This window comes from Carcharodon carcharias, chromosome 11, assembly GCF_017639515.1.
Source record: "Carcharodon carcharias isolate sCarCar2 chromosome 11, sCarCar2.pri, whole genome shotgun sequence".
NCBI lineage: Eukaryota > Metazoa > Chordata > Chondrichthyes > Lamniformes > Lamnidae > Carcharodon > Carcharodon carcharias.
This window is the reverse complement of record NC_054477.1, coordinates 161,746,874-161,767,531: the sequence shown is the minus strand read 5'-3', so window position 1 is coordinate 161,767,531 and position 20,658 is coordinate 161,746,874. Positions and strand designations below refer to the sequence as shown.

The 20,658-nt window shown below is 43.4% G+C and overlaps 1 protein-coding gene across 2 annotated transcripts in view; it reads left to right on the top strand.

Annotated features, from left to right (window-relative positions):
- Positions 1-3,111: 3,111 nt before the first annotated feature.
- fgf14 (fibroblast growth factor 14) overlaps positions 3,112-20,658 on the top strand; it is a 213,966-nt gene continuing 196,419 nt past the window's right edge. For both annotated transcript variants that reach the window (XM_041199280.1, XM_041199281.1), the window contains exon 1: positions 3,112-3,304. In XM_041199280.1, the coding sequence (XP_041055214.1) occupies positions 3,112-3,304 (193 nt within the window). The remainder of the gene's footprint in view (positions 3,305-20,658) is intronic.

Sequence of the window (20,658 nt, the reverse complement as noted above, 5' to 3'; positions counted from 1 at the left end):
GTAGGCCAGTAGCAGTGTTTTAGGGTTACCAGCTGTGATTGAATGTATTCCTGGAGGTTTGGTCACAACTTGCCCCCGCGCTCCAGCAATTATTCGGCCAACACATCCCTCCTCGTGAGGCACTGCCTTCCTCCACCAATTGGAAAGCAAAAAGACTCATTACCCAATTGGATGATGTTTGGCTCTCAGCCAAACAGCCTTCCTTTTTTGCCACTTTCAACATTTGATATCTGGTAAAAAGAAACGTTCAAAGGAAATGATGAAATAAGAACAATCTTTTTTTTTAAATGTGCCGATGATTTCTCTCCAGGATTGCACACCGCAGTGACCTGGAGATTGACGTTCAAGCCCTGGAGACTCCAGGCCAATTCGGGAAAGTTGGCAATCCTAAGTGTTTTTTTTTAGCAATGCCCTGACTAAGATAGATCGTTTAACTCCAGACAGACTGGACTTCCAGCCTGCTGTGTGGCCGCACCTTGACTTTTCTAAGCTCTCACTCAGGTGTCACAGTATCACTGGGCATGTTCGGGAACAAGACTGGAAAAAATAAGCAGGCGGTTTTCCTTAGACCCCTCTTACCTTTTTGAATTCCCCTTTGCACATGTGGATGTGGGCGGAGGTTGTGGGGGGGGGGGGGGGTGTGGATTCTAACCCTCTTCCTAATGACAAATTTGCGTAGCGCTGTGGGGGGTGGTGGGGGCTGAGATGGTTGGCGGTTGTATCGCTCTGGGTGAGGCAGCAGGGGGCTCCCTCGAGTTTCCTGCCGGTCTTGGAGCAGAAAATCCCGGCGCAACTTCAGGAGCGGGTGGGTGGGTGGGTGGGTGGGGGGAGAGAGAGAGAGAGAGACCTGTGGGTGACGGGGGAACCCAGCAGGGATGGTGTTAGGGGTGTGGAGGCTTGGGGATCGGTGTCAGTGCAGGTACCTCCTCTTGGGAAGGACCCCCACCCCCCTCCCCTTTGTTCAAACGCGATCCAAATGCGGGCTTTGTGAGTGGGTTAAAGCTGGAGCAGTTCTCAATGAAGAGTCTCTGACATACACACATAATGTAGACAAAAATAACAGGGCACCAACCAATACTCCTGCCGGTCCATGATGTGCTGCCGAAGCGGCCTCATTCCTCTTTGTGTGTGTGTGTGTGTGTGTGTGAGTGAGATTATCTGGCTGGAGTATTGCAGCAGACAGAGCCCTGCTATTGTAGTGAAGCAGAGACTTGAGTGAAACGAATGCGGGAGGTGGAGTCCAAAGGGGAAAGAGGAATTCCTGCAGTCAGGCGTATCGCACGGAGTTTTAGGGAAATCCTTTGCCCCCCGCCCCCGTGGCTCACCTCCTACCCCCACCCCCGGGGGCGGGGGTTGGTGGGATCTGTGTGACTGTTATCGGCTGCCTCAGTGTGTGAGATTGTCCGCTTTGTGTGGGGTGACACATTGAACTGTTGTTGTGGTGGGGGGGGGGGGGGTGGTGGGTGGGGGGGGGAGCGGGGGGGGGTGGGTTTGGGTTGGGGTGGGTTGGGGTTATTGGTGGTGATGAGGGAAATCCAGCGCTGCTGTCCGTGGTGCTGAAACCCTGAACGGCTGGGAAATCACACACCACCCCCCCCCGCCCCCCGCCCCCACAACCCCACCAAACCACCCCCCACCACCCCCCCGACCCGGAGCCCCCCTCCAACCCCCACCCGGAGCCGTCTTCCCCTGCCGCTTGTGTTAATTCACTCTGCGCTCGGATAACACCTCATTGTGGCTGCGGGTGGGAACCGCTTTTACACTCAGGCAAGATTGGGGGAAAGGCACCGAGTCCGCTGCTCTGTTGGCTGGTCGCCGACCTTCTCCGGTGTTTGAGACCGACCAGCGAAATGAGTGAATGTGCAGAGAACTGAGAGGGTGAGGGGAAGCAGGGTGGTGGTGGTGAGGTGGGGGTATGTGTCTGGAGGAAGGTGCTGAGCCCCTTCACTCTCTCTCTCTCTCTCTCTCTTTCTCTGCTTGGCTGTTGATCAAGGTCTGGACTCGACTGTCCGAGTCATCGGAAACTTGTCCCAAATAACAGTCAGGTCTTTGTGGACTGTAATCCCCCGTCTCACTGGAGCCCTCCCTTCTCACTGGATGAGTTTTCCTGTCTCACTGGAGTACCCCCACCGCCCTGTGAACAAAGAAGATGAGAGTGTGAAAGAGCCGGGTGGATTAGCTGGGAAGATGCTGCAGAATCTCCCAGCCCCGGGAAGCTGTTAAACTTTCTTCCGCTGTGCGCAGCTGTCACACGGAGCAGACGTCAGCTGAAGGTTTGAGCAAAGAATTCTTTTGTTGTGACGGTTGGAACCACAGACTGGCCACTGAGTGTAGACAGACAGAGCTGATCCGGAGTGTAGAGGGGGAATTGACCAGTTTTGTAGAGGGGGAGTTGATTGTAGAGGGGGAGTTGACCAGATTTGTAGAGGGGGAGTTGACCAGATTTGTAGAGGGGGAGTTGACCAGTTTTGTAGAGGAACAGTTGACCAGGTTTGTAGAGGGGGAGTTGACCAGTTTTGTAGAGGGGGAGTTGATTGTAGAGGGGGAGTTGACTTGATTTGTAAAGGGGGAGTTGATTGTAGAGGGGGAGTTGACCAGGTTTGTAGAGGGGGAGCTGTGAAGAGCAGCCGCTCCTACTTTGCGAATGTGACGCCGCTCACAGTAAAGGTGATTGGTGTCAAAACGAGAGCGAGAAAAAAATATTAAATCTGGTTCCTGTTGAAGATAATTCAATAAATTCCGAGAATAAAGAATGTGATGAACCTCCACCACAAGAGGATAATCCCGGGTGACGAATCCCTGGTTTGAGCGCCTGACTTGCTCCGGATCTTTGGAATCGAAGTGAAGGATGGAAGAGTTCATGAGGGATGGGAGTCTTGCCGGTTTGGTGTCAAGAATGAAAAATATCCGGTGCTTAACAGTGAGAGAGTCTTGTGGCCCATCGCTCTTAAACACACGGGAAATCTGAAGCAGTGACATTGTAATCAAGAATTTGAAAAAAAAACAAGTCTCCATGAAAGACTTGATGCATTGAGAGAGGAGAGGTGTGGGATCGCGGTTGTTTTGGGGGGTTTTTTTTGTCTGTATAATTCTGATCGCCAACACTTAGCCATGGCAGCGGCTATTGCCAGCTCACTGATCCGGCAGAAACGGCAGGCTCGGGAACATCACTTGGACAGACCAATAGTCACCAAACGCATTAGTAGCCCTCACAAAAGCAAAGGAATTTGCAACGGGAATCTGGTAGATATCTTTTCCAAAGTCAGGATCTTCGGAATGAAAAAGAGAAGATTAAGGAGACCAGGTTTGTGATTTTTTTTTCTAAATTACAAAAAAAAAAGACCTTTTCACTCAGGAAAGCTGAGTAAACAGGCGTGCACACAGTGTTACCTTGGAATTAGGTATTCAATGTGAATAACGGTAATGTGTTCAGTTGGAGAGAGTTAAGGGAAATTCTTCCCTGATTTAATCTGTAGAGCGGATCCGGCTGTGTAAGTATTGAAGGGATTGTAGCAAGTGAGCGGTACTGGTTGGAAGATTCCTCAAGACAGCATTTTGAAAGGTGCAGGTTTGAGAAAGGTGTGCGCCAGTTGGTTCGCTGTACGGCGCCGGAATGAGAGAATGTTATCAGCCGAGGATTCATCAGGTGGGGAGTGAAGAATTTGTGGCTGGCAGTCACAATACTTCAGACTGGATCTGGTGTCAGTATTTAACAGGGAACCCGACCTCTCAGCAGTTAAAGAGCTTTTCCTGGGCTAAGGCAGTGGTTAACCTTCAATAGCCCCAACTTCTCCAAAAAACGGAGGGAATAAATGTCTTTATTCATGTATAATCCCCACCTTGCCGTCCATTCACCTAGCTGTGAACCTAACGGTCAGATCATATAGCAGAAAACCACCCATGTGAAATTGAAAATTACTATGTTCCAAATCTATCGAGAGGGATTTTTATAGAGCAGGAATCTGCACCAAATAATAGATTTTTTTTTTCTGGAGAATTGATTTGCGCGTTTCATTATTAAACCCGAATTGTTTTATGGATCCGCGAACAACCGGGGTAAACGGTGTATATTTTGATTTCCTGACGGTGCATTTGTAGCAAACCTGCATCTGAGCTGCCAGACACAGAATCCTATTCGGAGTGGGATGCAGGTTAACACATTCTTGAACACAGTCACCTTTACAGAAGGGTTTTGGAGATGGCCGCTGCATCTGACGGCAGCTCAGCGCGTTTAAATTCTCTCTCTCTCTCTGAGACGGAAGGCACTTGAAACGTGACAAATAAGCAGAAGGACAGAGCAAAGCGCCCTATAAATCACAAATAAACAAATGAATCACCCTATAAAACACCGATCCCGCGGATCAGCAAGAAGCGTAAGCAAAACACAACAATGGACCAAACGATAAAAGATGACATGAAGTTCGAAGTTTCAGATAAATGATAAAAAATCCGAGGCGGATGTAAATTGACCGGGGGTTGGGGGGCGGTGGGGGGTGGGTGGGGTGGGGGGAGGTGGTGGAATGTTGAAGTGTCCCGTACAACAAGCACAGTTTACACATTCATGTTAATTCAGCTTCGAATGGCGATTTATTCAATGCCGAGCCGCCCCTCTCAGTACCATCACTGTGAAAAAGCGCCAGGATCCGAGCGGCATTCTCTCCTCCAATTCCAGAGCCCGGTTCTTGCGGCGTGAAGAACCTGTCTGTCTTCAGTCTCCTCAGCCCTAGGGTACCTTCCCAGCTTTCAAAGTTGGCTTCGCGAAAAGATCTTAATGGGTGCGTGCGCCCACTCCCTGACACAACACCCAGCCTCCAAAGCAGGAACCCACTGGAGGTGGAGGTGGACGGACGGTGCTCGGAGCTGTTGTGGCCGTCAGACTGAGGGTTGTTGACACATTCTGGGCACGGCAACACAACGTGACGCCTCACTTCAATAAAAAAAACCTTTTTTTTATCACCCAACATCGGCCTGCCGCTTAAATTCGTTAGGATAAATATTTACACCCGGAAAACGATTAGGTGAAGTTCAGCGACCGTGGACATCCAGAGTTTCAGTAAATCCAATTGTAGTTTAACAGGGCGGTGAAAGGGGGACCTCCCAGTGCTTTGTTAACATTCGCCCCAAGCATCAGAATCACGTTTATACATTACAAATAAAACCCACCTGGGAAGTTACCAACACTTGAACTTTTTTTCTCTAATTATTTATTTGATGGGCTATTTAATCTGTGAAAGTCCGGCTTTTAATACCTTTGCATCGCTTTAATCCCTGTCCAGTGTATTACTTCCCCATAATCTCTTAGTCCAGTGGGGCTGTTTAAATTCGCTTTATCCTGCAAACTAATCCCAGATAGTTCCCGCATGGGGACCGCTGTCTGAATGATGGGTTCAAATACTTGCCGTGTGTGTAAAAAACAACTTCTGACCAAGTCCTGATACCAGGAATGTATAAACCTTGCTAACAACATCAGCAGTCAAGTCTGAACTGCTAGATCGAGGTAAACCAGGCATTAAAGAATCTCAAAAAAATATTCTAAAGATTTAATAATAACACACGTTAAATTCCTGTCAGTCAATATCAGCGTTAGAAATGCCAGTTTTGCGATTAAGATCTAGAGCCAAGTGGCAATTGTGTGAGACATGAAGTTGGTGATTTATGCGGGAAGAATGTGTCACCTTCTTTCATAACAAACAGCAAAACATAAACATGTTTTCAATTTAATCCCTTGACCTCCCAGCTGTGTTGGGAGACCCATAGCTCTCGACCGTACCTCATATGCAAACAGAAAAGAAATAGCATGAGTTTTTCGCAGAATGAACTAGTCCGGATTTTTTTTTTAAAAAGTGGACACATGTTGAGGCTGGTTCACAAAGGGTTAAAGGGCAGGAGTTAATGCAGAAATCTGTACAGGCAGCTTGGACACTGAGCATGGAAAGTCAAATCAGAATTCTTCCGTTGTTCTGTTTGAGTAGCTTGCCTGTGATGTTTTAGGGATGTTCCGTGGTATTGATTTAGCTGCCTTTATTCACCCAGAGTCCTGCACAAGAGCTAAATATTTTACTGGTCTATAATGTGAATGGAATTCAGCATACGCTAACTGATCACAGCAGCTGCCAGCAGACTCAGAATATAATTAGTTTCTTCAAATACTCTTATTTTTTAATTCTACGCAAACCATATATAGAACTAGAAATATTTCTTGCTTGTTACGGGAAAACCTATTATTCACTACGGTTTGTTATTTCCAAACAAGAGTTGTTTGCTATGTAATAGCTTCTTACGAAACGTCCACCTGACTGAATGTATTATACTTTTATAATTTATATGGCGAATGAGCAGAAATTAAAAAGATGTGCCCTCGAACACAATGGCGTGTGGTTTTAGGTTTCACATTCATTACACTCTCTTCTACATTCCCTGACCTCAATGGCTACACAACAGTGAGAGCATTTGAGAATGAAAAATATTTTAAGAGACTAGGTAGTGAGTTTAAGGCAGTAATTCAATGTCAAGAGTTCTGCTGATGTCTATAAACAACAACGCTCAACATTTATATAGCACCTTTAACGTAGGAAAACATCTCAAGTTGCTTCACAAGAGCATGAAAGAAAAAAGCTCTTGTGATTATTCCTTGTGGGCTGCAATGCTTTGAGAAGCAGTTGATTGCATTGCTGACTTATAAAGTGATACTAGCTGTCTGTAATCCTTTGTAATATTGACAAATTTTACCAACTCCCTGTAATTTACAATCCCAGCAATCCCACCCTCTGGCCATATCATGACCGATATCCATTTTGTTCAGATGCTTCAGTCATGGTAATGTGATGCCGGTTCCAACTGGTAAAGAATAGCTTTTTTAACATAGAGATAACCGATTTATTAATCTTTCTGATGATGTGAATATTGTAGCAAGGCTGACGTTTATTGCAACCCCAGGTCTTCTGAGAAGGTGGTGATCACTGATAGCAAATGGTTTGATATAACTGAATGGCATATTAGGCCATTCCAGAGGGCAGTTAAGAGTCATTGATGTGGAACTGGAGTCACATATAGGCCAGAACGGGTAAGGGCAGTAAGCCTTGCTCCCTGAAGGACATTGACGACTCAATTCAGTTTTTACAACAATTCAATAGCTTCGTGGTTACTTTTACAGTGACATGGTCCCTTACATTTCCAGATCAATTTTAAACTGAATTCAAATTCTCATGGTGGGATTTGATTTGATAGACATTGATTGATTATGCCATCCCTGACTCAGAGATGTTGAGGTCAATTGTATCACCTCCTGTTAAGTTCAACTAGTTCAGACTCGGAATCAAACTTGAGAATTTCCTGGTTCTTGCAGCTCAAATCTAGACGGAATAAAATCACCGAGCTTTCAATACTTACAGAACAGAAACAGGCCATTTGGCCCAACTGGTCCATTTTGTACTGCTCATACACTACTTCATCTCAACCTAGTAACATGTCCTTCTATTCCTTTCTCCCTCATGTGTTTCTCAGGCTTTCCCTTAAATGTATCTATACTATTCACCCTGTGTCAGTGAATTCCACATTCCCTCTAGTCTCTGGGTAAAGGAGTTTCTCTTGGATTCCCTATTGGATTTATTAAGCGACTATCTTCTATTTATGATTGGAATATTTTTATTTAATGCTGAGTATTAATATCTTTATCAGGGGAACTGCCTGGAAGGATTTACACTGTCCAACATTGCTAAACAGCAGAGATACGGTAACTGAGCAGGGGCTGCACAGACCTTGTCATTTTAAAATGTGTTAAAATCAATCCTTTCAGTGACTTTCTCTAATATCTACAGCAGTCTCACTTCAAGCAATGATTTGTCCAGCCTTCTATTCCAGCGACAAAGCCATTTCACTGTCATAAACCAACAAAACAATAGTAATAATATCTATGTATCATATTTCAAAACTGAGATGATATTGGCAAATTATTTGAACTTCACTCTCGAAGTTTTTCAGACAATCCAAACTTCACTAACTCTTGTCGCCTTGTGTTTTGTAACAACCCTAAAGATCCCGGGGGTGAATTCTGGTGAAGTTGTCAGTCTTAACCACGGAAGAACCATGGAAACCCTGGAAAATTGCGTAACCGGTTTCCTGGAATTCTGAATAGTTTCAGGTCAAACAGGAAATTGCCCCACGGAAATTCACCTCTTTGCATTGCCTTATCTGAATTACGGAGGGTTTACATAGAGGAAATAAGGAGAAACTGTTTCCACTGACAGGAGGGTCAGTAACCAAACGGACATAGATTGAAGATAATTGGCAGAAGAACCAGTGGGAAGATGAGGATTTTTCTTTTTCAGTGAGTTTTTGTGATCTGGAATGATTGGCCTGAAAAGCTGGTGAAAGCAGATTCAACAGTAATTTTCAAAAGGGGATTGGATAAATATTTGAAGAGGAAAAGTTTGCAGGGCTATGGGTGAAGAGCAGGGGGAATGGGAATAGTTGGATAGCTCTTTCAAAGAGCCAGCGCAGGCACAATGGGTTGAATGATCTCCATTGCTGCATTATTCAATGATTTAGTGGATTTTACAATTTCTTTCTCCCATCGCCCTTGCACTCACTGACTTACACTGGCTCTCAATCCAGCAATATCTCAATTTTAAAATTCTCATTCTTGTTCAAATCTCTCCATGGCCTCACCCTTCCCTATATCTAGAACCTCCTCCAACCCTACAAAACTCTGTGCTATCTGCACTCCTCTAACTCTGGCCTGCCTGATTTCCAGCTCTCCACTACTGGTGGCTGACCCTTCAGTTGTCAGTGCCATAAGCTCTGAAATCTCTTTCCTAAACCTCTCTGCCTCTCTTGCACATCATGAGACATTCCTTAACCAACTCTCTGTAACCAACCTTTTGGTTTGGTCACCTGTTCTAATGTCTTTTCCTTGGAAATCAATGCCAATTTTTGCCTGTCTATGCCCTGAGAGGCACCTCAGGATGTTAAAGGCACTATATAAATGTAAGTTGATGTTGCTGAATAGCTGAAGTGGGCGATCAAATGGTGTCCAAAAATCATAGAATGGTTACAGCACAGAAGAAGGCCATTCAGCCCATCATACCTGTGCTGGATCTCTGCAGTAGCAACTCACCAATTGCCACTACCCTGCCTTTTCTCCTTAGTCCTGTAAACCTTCAATCTGCAGGTAATTATTCAATTCTATTTGAAAGCCTGAATTGAATCTGCCTCCACCACATTCTCAGGCAGTGTTTTTCAGACCCTAACCACCCGCTGTGTAAACAAGTTTTTCCTCATGTCACAGTTGCCTCTTTTGCCAATCACCTTAAATTGGTGTCTTCTGGTTTTTGATCCTTCCACCAGTGGAAACTGTTTCTCCCCATTTGCTCTTTCCAGAGCTCTCATGATTTTTAAATACCTCTATCAAATCTCCTCTCAGTCTTGCCTCCTTGAAGGAGAACAATCTCAACTTCTTCAACTGAGCTACGTAACTGAAGTTCCTCATCACTGGAAGAATTCCCAAGAATCCTTTCTGCACCCTCTCAAATGCCTTCAGATCCTTTGTGAAAATGATGGCTTATTTTAAAAGGATCATTGTAAAATTGATCAAATATTTTTTAATGGACAACATTCAATAGTAGGAGAACAACAAGTTAAAACTAAATAAAATTAAGTCATTAACATGTTTCTATATCCACCTTATGAGACAGCCCCACAACTGTGTAGCATAGGGCACTGAAACAAGACAGTTTATAAAATTGTGTTTGTATTGTCAGCGGTGGCTTGATGCATAGCAGACCTAGCATATCAGTCAGATGATTGTAGGGTCAAGCCCTGCCTCAGGATTTGAGTACAAAAATTAAAGCTGATTCTCCCAGTGCGGTACTGAGGGAGTGCTGCCATGTTTGAGGTACCATCTTCTGGATGAGATGTTAAACCAAAGCCAAGTCTGCCAACACAGGTGGCCATAATAGTATCCATGGCATTATTTCAAAGAAGATCAGGGGAGTTATTTCCTGGTGTCGTGGCCAATATTTATCCTTCCAGCAACATCACTAAGACAAATTATCTGGTCATTATCACATTGCTGTTTGTGGAAGTTTGCTGTGTGTAAATTGGCTCTGTGTTTCCTACATTAATATGATGACTGCACTTCAAAAAGTATATTTCCTTGGCTGTAAAGCACTTTGAGATGTCTTATGGTCTTGAAAAGTGCTACTTAAATGAAAGTCTTTCTCTTCTTTAATCATTTCAGTCATAGAAATTAAAAATTGGCTTCACTTAACTCTTGGAGCTGGTGAGATCATCTTACTACGCCATTAGATTACAAAAGCTTAGTCACTGTCTGCTGCTCTGTAGCTGGAGCCAATGTGGAATGAGGGGCAGAAGAAGGACACATAACTTCACATCTTTCAGTTTTGTTTGATATCTGTCCTTTCAAAATCATGGAATTGACCCAACTCTTTATACACTGTTGTGCCAATATTCTGCCTACCATCCTGTTTGTGTTATTATTGGACTTCCAGTCCATGTATTTCTGTACTTTTTCTAAATTACTGCTGTTAATAATTAGATATAAAATGTCTTTGTTTTAACTAGCTTCCTGGTACGGTTATTGGACTTCATTTAATTCTCTATATAACATATTTTGTTTTCTCATGCAATCTTTTACATGTGTTGAATCTGACTTTTACATATTTAAAACTATCAGATTCAGTATCATATTTCATAACAAAACATCTAATAGACAGTCTACATATTACAATCTCAATAAATCCATTGGTTTTGCTTTTTACTGTATCCAACTTTATTATTTGATAGAAATGGTGACAGTCTTGCGGCCTTCAAAGTGTCATATTGGCGCTAATTTTAACTGTTAAAGACCAGAGGACGGCGTATTTTATAAAAACATACAAGTGAAATAAACACTGCCCTGCTTTCAAAACCAGTAACCTCACTCCTGGAACCAAATCTTAAAAAAAAAAGAACAGAATCTGATGGAAGATTACACTGTGTATTCCAATGTTTGGATTGTTAGGAAACCCTTGAAATATTGGGTTCATGTTGATGAGCTAGTATCATGAGTATGTGTCAGTGTTAGCAAACCTCCCTGGTAATAAGCACATCTCAGAAAATTGCGAGGAGTCTGTGATTTTCTGATAGCCGCTGTTGACATCTAAGGATCTGCAACATTAGAATGTCCTCAGGAAATTACCCCCTTGAAAAGTCATGGGTTACTCCCTCTGATATTTATAAAAGATGAGCAGGTCCTATTCTTAATGAATAGGCAGCTAATTTAGTGCAGAAATGTTGCCCTTTGTCTTATAACCTACTGCACCAATCGGATGACTAATAATCTTGTTTTTGCTATGACCATTAGAAAAGTCAAGCATGAGAAAAGGCCATCAGTTTCTTGAAGCTCATTTCCCTTGAATACGACTGCTCCCATCTCAACATTGAGCTGTCCTCTGAGTAACACACGTGCTTTCACAGTCATCTTATCTGGCAAATCTCGCCAAATATTTATCACTGAATAACAGTTCTCCTGATATCTGTTTCATTGATTTGAATTTATGTTCTTTGGTCATTATTTGCTGGCTGATTGTGAAATATTATCCACGTTTTATCTGGAAGATCTAAACCATTTAATATTTCACTTGTCAATTAATTTCTCTCTTCAATAGCTCTCTTTTGCATTTGAGTTTCTTCAATCCTTCCCTCCGTACTCATCCCCTTTCCATTCGGATCCATCTTGCTGCCTGCTTCTCTATCATCTCTAATGTTTGTACGTCTTATTTTAATCACAGAGCTGAGCACTGTTTCAAATATGATTTAATGAGACCATTGTATGGTTTTAGCAAAACTTCAATAAGATTGTACTCTATTTTTCAGTTATTGATCTCAGCATTTTATTTGTTTTTTTATTCCTTTACTTCAATTTCTAGGCACCGGTGTGTGTGATAAGTGTACTGTTACATATTAGTTTTCTCCCTTAGTCTTCATGTGCTGATTTGGTTGAATTCTTAGGACTTACAAAAGGTGAAATTCAATGTTGGGTGAGGTACAAAATGGTTAGAAACCAGATCAGCTGCTTGTTGCACACATGCCTTTTACATACCCAGCTGTTACACATCTGCTTATTACACACTCATCTGTTATACACAGGCCCATCACGCACCCAACTATTCCACACCATCTGTTAAACACCAGCCTGTTACACACACGCCCATTATATACCCACCTGTTACACACATGCCTGATACACACTTATCTGTTACACACACAGACCCGTTATACACTCAGTTGTCACACACCCAAACATTGCATCCCAACCCGTTAAACACCCTCCCATCATAATCAAAGCAAAATACTGAAGAAGAGTCATACAGACTCAAAACATTAACCCTGTTTCCCTTTCCACAGATGCTGCCAGACATGCTGGGCTTTTCCAGCATTTTCTGTTTTTCTACCTGCCCATTATATACCCGATCATTACACACCTGCCCGTTATACAAAAATCCATTACACAATAATCCATTAAACACCTGTCTGTTACATACCCCATTAGTATACGCCTGCCTGTACACACCCACCAGTTATACACCTGGCTGTTACATACCCACCCCTTACACTCATGCCTATAAAACACCTGATTACACATCCACCTACTAAACACATACCCTGCCAGTAATACATCCACCTGTTAGATACCCACCCACCCATTACACACCCGCCCATTACACAACTGCCTGTTATGCACCCGCTTATTACATATCCACCCATTATATACCCAACCATTATGCACCTGCCCATTACACTCTAAACTGTTGCAACCCTGTCTATTACACATCCACTTGTTACACCACCACCTGTTACACAACGAACTGTTGCACACCTGCCCCTACACACCAGCCCAATACACACCTTCCCATTATACACCCGCCTGTTACACTCCTGCCCGTAACACACCTGCCTGTTGCATTACACACCTGCCTGATACACACCCATGCATTACACACCTGCTGATAAGCACTCACCTGTTGCACACCTGCCCTATATGCATCTGGCCGTAGGGTAGGTAGTGAGAATCTTTTCCCTCTGGTAGAGGAATCTGGGACATTTGGGGATGGAGTAACCTTGATATCAGAGCCAGACCATTCAGGAGCAAGTTAGAAAAAACTTTCACCCACAAGGGGTGGTCAAAATATGGTACTCTGTCCCACAAAATATAGTAGACGCTAGCTCAATAATTTTCAATCTGCAATTGGTAAATTTTTGCTAGTCAGAAGTACAAAAGGATATAAGAGTTGGGTAAGTGGAGTTAAGATACAGATTGTCAATGATCTTATTAAAAGGTGGAACAGGCTTGAGGGACTGAAGGTTCTCCTGCCATTCCTATGTTTCTGGTTGGCTCCCAAGCAAGAATTGGTGCTCAGAATTGTGCATTGCGTGGTAACTGCATGCAAGGAACGCAGTCATTCACACCCTACTTGTTTAGGTTGGTACTCAATCATTATTTAAAAACGTTTACCTGCTTGTTAAAACGAAGCTTACTCTTGGCTATGAAGCAGAGCTGGGCTGTGAAGATAAAGCATTGATGAATTGGTGCTGTGGAGATGCTTTAAACAGCAGGTTCAGCTTGCAACTTGCACAATGGTTTATAGTGAGGTAATGTGCTGTCTGCTTAACTTTGAAAACCTGACTTAAAGTTGCATGCATTGTTGGGCAGAGGGTTTCATCTTGCACACTCCATATGTGCTATGACTAAACACAAGAAAGCACAAAACATAGTTTACTCAGTCACTTTAGAAATAAATTATGTTGATTTTTTTTTTATTCATTTACAAGATTTGGGCTTTTCTGGCTAGGTCAGCATTTATTGCCCATCCCTAATTGCCCTTGAGAAGGTGGTGGTGAGTCGCCCTCCTGAACCGCTGCAGTCCCTGTGGTGTAGGTACACCCACAGTGCTGTTAGGGAGGGAGTTCCAGGATTTTGACCCAGCGACAGTGAAGGAATGGTGATATATTTCCAAGTCAGGATGGTGAGCGACTTGGAGGGGAATTTCCAGGTGGTGGTGCTCCCATCTATCTGCTGCCCTTGTCCTTCTAGATGGTAGCAGTCGTGGGTTTGGAAGCTGCTGTTTAAGGAGCCTTGGTGAATTCCTGCAGTGCATCTTGTAGATGGTACACACTGCTGACACTGTGCGTCGGTGGTGGAGGGAGTGAATGTTTGTGGATGTGGTGCCAATCAAGCGGGCTGCTTTGTCCTGGATGGTGTCAAGCTTCTTGAGTGTTGTGGGAGCTGCGCTCATCCAGGCAAGTGGGGAGTATTCCATCACACTCCTGACTTGTGCCTTGTAGATGGTGGACAGGCTTTGGAGAGTCAGGAGGTGAGTTACTCGCCACAGGATTCCCAGCCTCTGACCTACTCTTGTAGCCACAGTATTTACATGGCTAGCCTAGTTCAGTTTCTGGTCAATGGTAACCCCCAGGATGCTGATAGTGGGGGATTCAGCAATGGTAATGCCATTGAACATCAAGGGCTGATGGTTAGATTCTCTCTTGTTGCAGATGGTCATTGCCTGGCACTTGCATGGCATGAATGTTACTTGCCACTTGTCAGTCCAAGCCTGGATATTGTCCAGGTCTTGCTGCATTTGGATATGGACTGCTTCAGTATCTGAGGAGTCACGGTGCTGAACATTGTGTAATCATCAGCGAACATCCCCACTTCTGACCTTATGATCGAAAGAAGGTCATTGATGAAGTAGCTGAAGATCGTTGGGTTGAGGGCACTACCCTGAGGAACTCCTGCAGTGATGTCCTGGAGCTGAGATGAACTGACCTCCAACAACCACAACCATCTTCCTTTGTGCTAGGTATTACTCCAACCAGCAGAGAGTTTTCCCCCTGATTCCCATTGGCTCCAGTTTTGCTAGGGCTCCTTGATGCCACACTCGGTCAAATGCTGCCTTGATGTCAAGGGCAGTCACTCTCACCTCACCTCAGGAGTTCAGCTCTTTTGTCCATGTTTGAACCAAGGTTGTAATGAGTTCAGGAGCTGAGTGGCTCTGGTGGAACCCAAAGTGGGCGTCAGTGAGCAGGTTATTGCTAAGCAAGTGCCGCTTGATAGCACTGTTGATGACCCATTCCATCATTTTACTGATGATGGAAATGATGGAATTGCACAGAGTGTCCAGTACCGAAACAAGCCATTCAGTCCAACTGGTCCGTGCTGGTGTTTATGATCCACTTGAGCCCCCTCACACCCTACTTCATCTCACCCCACCTTCTATTCCTTTCTTGCTCATTTGTTTATCCAGCTTCCCCTTAAATTTATCTGTACTATTCATCTCAACCACTTCCTTTGGTAGCGAGTTCCACATTCTCACCACTCTCTGGGTAAAGAAGTTTCTCCTGAATTCCCTGTTGGATTTATTGTTGACTCTCTTATATTTATGATCCCTAGTTTAGGTCTCTGTGTTGACCCTACCAAAGCTGTTCATCATTTTAAGGACCTCAATCAGGTTACCCCTCAATCTTCTCTTTTCCAGAGGAAAGAGCCCCAGTTTATTCAACCTTTCCTGCTCTGTATAACCACTTGGTTCTAGCATCACTCTTGTGACTCTGCTGTCTCCAGTGTCTCCACATGCCTTCCACAATCTGCAGACCGGAACTGAACAGTACTCTGTATGTAATCGAAAAGCAGAATATTGGGGATGCTGGAAATCTAAAATTAGAACAGAAAATGATGGAAGTACTCAGTGATAATGCTTTGTGTAAAATCAATGTAGGTGTGCAAAATGACTGACTAAAGTTATTTGAAATCTTGTATATAGGTCAAGCCAATAAACGCAGAAAATCAATGTATGACTTGAATGGCCTTACACATGTCTTTTGTAGAAACAGAGTATTTTAATGCATAAGTAGCATTTATCTTCAACATAACTATACTGTATTGTGACCCAATTTAACAGAAAATTATAATAATAGAGTTTAGCAACAAAATTCTAATTATGACCACATAAGAAATAAGGCACTTTGCATTTCAGCAGAAGAGATCATTAGAAAATGTTTACAGCCCAGAATCAGGCCATTCAGCCTGACAGTTCCATGCTGGTCTTTATGTTCCTCATGAGCCTCTCTCACCCTATCAGCATTTCCTTCTACTCCTTTCTCCTTCATGTGTTTATCCAGCTTCCCCTCAAATGGATCTATACTATTCACCTCAACCACTCCCTGTGGTAGCGAGATCCACACTCTCACCACTCTCTGGGTAAAGAATTTTCTCCTGAATTCCTGATTGGATTCATTAGTGACTTTCATACACTGCTGACCCTTCGTTTTAGCCTCCCCCACATGATCGACAGAACTTTCTTCACATTTGTTATTCATTTATTTTGAATGTTTTGGTGCGGACAGGGGTTGTTGATGACATCTACAGGTGATTGATTGAAGGAACGCATGCCCAATACTGTGAATGAACTCAGTGAATACTTAGTGGCACTTCCTGGTGAAACTTGAGTTGCACCTAATGCTCCTTGACTGGTGACTGCGGTCTAAGGCAACCTTAGTATGTGTCGGATTAGGTGTAAATTGTTGAAATCATTTCTAGCTTTGGGTTTGGATCAATAATCGATTACTTTCTTCTGTAATCTGGTGCGCCTGGTGTAAAGAATCTTTATCCTTCAACCAATGTCAGTACAATAGATTATCTGATCATTATCACATTGCTATTTGTGGGAGCTTGCTGTGCGCAAATTGGCTGCTGCGTTTCCTATATTGCAACAGTGACTACACTTTAAAAAGTACTTAATTGGCTGTGAAGCCTATCAACACCTCCTGAGGTAATGAAAGATGCTATGGAAATGTAAGCCTTACTTTTTTTAGATTTATTTTGTGACATGTTGGTGCCTGGAAGAGACCATGTGATGTATTCAGTTTGTAAGGACAGTATCTGTCTGGTTGTTGGAGATAGTTTGGTAACAATCCTTGAGGCCCAATTGATTCTTGGAAAATCAAGAAACCTGTAGAATGATCTTGCAGGGTTGAAGTGTTGATTTTTGTGGGATTTTATCTTCTTGCTTGTGGGCCCCAATTTGAATTATTCTTGTCTTTTCGGGAGGGGAGATCTCGATCATGTGGAATTCATCAATGGGCTCCTGGACCTCCAGAGATCCAGGTGGAGTCTGTACATGATCACTTCTGAGTTCCACATACGAACAAGAGTAGGCCATTCAGCCCCTCAATACTGTTCTGCCACTCAACTAGATCATGGCTGATTTGTGTCTTAACTCCATATACCCACCTTTTCCCAATATCCCTTAATGTGCTTGGCCAACAAAGATCTATTGATCTCAGATTTATAACTATTATTTGAACTAAAATATACTGATTTTTGTGGGAGAGAGTTCCACACCACCACGTTTTGTGTAAGATGTGTTTCCTAACTTCTCTCCTGATATGGCCTGGCTCTGAGTTTAAGGCTATGATCCTTTGTCTCATATTCCACAGATATACTCTCCCTAGATTGCAGGTGAAAGTTTATCATGCCAGTGCTGGGTAGGGGCTGAGTTTACACTTTCTGGTAACTTGCAGTTAAAGCTGCCTCAGACCTTGTGTGGTGCAGGCAAATAGCCACCAATGCCCAACAAGCACACGTCTGTAAAAGGCTGAGAGGCAGGTCTCAAGCTCCCTTTGGCCTTTCAAGCTTCCTACTAAATCAACTGATTACCAAGGAATGAATAAACAACAACTTGGATTTATGTAGCATCTTTAATGTGATAAAAATTCTCAATCTGCTCAACAAGAACATTGTCAATAAAAACAGACTTGACACCGAGTCACGTCAGTTTATATGAAGTCAAGTGACCAAAAGCTGGGTCAAAAAGGTAGGCTTTAAGTGTTATCTCAAAAGGAGAAAAGAGGTTGAGAGGTGGAGACGTTTAGGAAGAGAATTGCAGAGCTTAGGGCCCAGGCAGTTGAAGGCACAGTTGCCAAAGGTGGAGGGATGAAAAACTGGATGCTCAAGAGAACGGAATTAGAGGAGAGCAGAACTGAGTAACTGTGTATTAAGCCGTATAATAAATATGGGGTAGTGGAACATGGCCCTATCACTGAAAGACTCTGTGGCAAATGTTGAAACAGCAATATCATTTTTTTAAACAAGAAGCTGAGAGTAAACACCTTTCTTGCCAATACCTTTTCAAGGTAAACACTGCAGCACAGACTGCAGGAGCACCAGGGGCTATTATTTTATAATAGGAGTAATATCACCTAGATCTATAAACAACATGGCTTTGAGGAAATTTGTGTGCCGAGAGCTCAGTGCATTAGCATGTATCTTACATCATTGAACCCTCTTAATGTGAGGTTAGACACTAGAGCAGCCATGAAGGATGTTCAGGTGCAATTTTATTTAATTCATTCATGGGAAGTGGGCTTCGCTGGCTGGGTCAGCATTTATTGCCCATCCCTAGTTACCCTTGAGAAGGTGGTGTTGAGCTGCCTTCTTGAACCACTGTAGTCCATGTGGTATAGGTACACCCACAGTGCTGTTAGGGAGGGAGTTCCAGGATTTTGACCCAGCGACAGTGAAGGAACGGCCGATATATTTCCAAGTCAGGATGGTGAGTGATTTGGATGGGAACTTCCAGGTGGTGGTGTTCCCATGTGTCTGCTGCCCTTGTTCTTCTGGATGGTAGTAGTCGTGGGTTTGGAAGGTGGTGTCTAAGGAGCCTTGGTGAATTCCTGCAGTGCATCTTGTGGATGGTACTCACTGCTGCTACTGTGCGTCAGTGGTGGGGGGAGTGAATGTTTGTGGATGTGGTGCCAATCAAGCAGGCTGTTTTGTCCTGGGCGGTGTCAAGCTTCTTGAGCGTTGTGGGAGCTACACTTATCCAAGCAAGTGGGGAGTATTCCATCACACTCCTGACTTGTGCCTTGTAGTTGGTGGACAGGCTTTGGGGAGTCAGGAGGTGGGTTACTTGTTGCACAATTCCTAACCTCTGACATGCACTTGTGGCCACAGTATTTACATGTCTAGTCCAGTTCAGTTTCTGGTCAGTGGTAACCCCCAGCTCAAAGGGTGAGAGAAATAAAAATCTTCAGTGCTAAATGTTTACTAGTGGGGGATTCAGTGATGGTAATGCCATTGAATGTCAAGGGGCAATGGTTAGACTCGCTTGTTGAAGATGGTCATTGCCTGACATTTGTGTGGTGTGAATGTTACTTGCCACATGTCAGCCCAAGCCTGGATATTGCCTAGGCCTTGCTGCATTTGGACATGGACTGCTTCAGTATCTGAGGAGTCATGAATGGTGCTGAACATTGTGCAATCATCAGCGAACATCCCCACTTCTGACCTTATGATAGAAGGAAGGTCATCGATGAAGCAGCTGAAGATGGTTGGGCCGAGGACACTATGCTAAGGAACTCCTGCGGCGATGTCCTGGAGTTCACTTGAGTGAAGAATGGAGGAGAAACATTTAACACTGAAGATTTTTATTTCTCTCAGTCTTTGAGCTAACCCAGAGATAAGAACCAACAAGGGTATTAAACTTTTTTAATGTTTGATTTTATTGACATTTAAATTGCTTTACAGAGATGCATAAAATTGTAGTTAAGAAGAAAACTCATAATGAGACCATAGTGGTTAATTCTCCAGCCACCTTGGCCTTCACCTGAACTGTCTCTGAACACAGTAAAATGGTTGGTTTTCTATCAGTCGGTTTCTGGAAGACCAGGTTTCCAGTTTGTTTCTACTTGCAGACACAGCAAGACTTTATATTATAACATTTACCACAGCTTCTTACAGGCCTATAGCTAGGCAGGTGTCTCATCTTCAACCTTTCCTTTTACTCCGTGGAAGTACATGGGATCATTTAGCTTTCTAAACAGTCTGAAGAATCAATAATCTTTTTTTCAAACTTCTTGGCATACTGTTTTATAACCAGTCCATACTCTATCATAGAATTACACAGAATTAACAGGCACAGAAAGAGGTCATTCAGCCCAACTGGTCCATGCCGGTGTTTCTACCCTGCACAAGTCTCCTCCCATCCTCTCTTCATCTCACCCTATCAGCATATTTTTCTAGTTCCTTTCTCCTTCATGTGTTTATCCAGCTTCCCCTTAAATGTATCTATACTATTCACCTCAACCACTCCCTGTGGTTGTGAGTTCCATACTCTAACCACTCTCTGGGCAAAGATGTTTCTGCTCAATTCCCGATTGGATTTATTAGTGACTGTCTCATATTCATGACCTCTAGTTCTGGTCTTGCCAACGAGCTGAAACATCGTCTCTATATTAACCCTAACAATCCAAGTTACAACCTCTCAGTTCTGATATTGCCCTTGTGAATCTGTTTTTGCAACCATTAGTCTGGAAATTTCACAAAATATTCTTTGCTGTTAATACTTTAACCAGTTTTTCTTCTTTTTGCAACTCATCCCAGGTTTCCAGTCGACCCTTTTAATTTTCTTTAAAACTGACAAGAAAAATCTGCTTTGAAAAGTGCAGATTCCTTACAATGCCCATCAAACATTAGGATCCATTTTAAGACACTGTTTGGAAGAAGGAGGGAAATCAGGTCTTTGAAAAATTGTGTCTTAAAGTTGACATTTGAAAATATGTATAAACATATACAAGCGAATCTGTAGATTAGACAGAGCT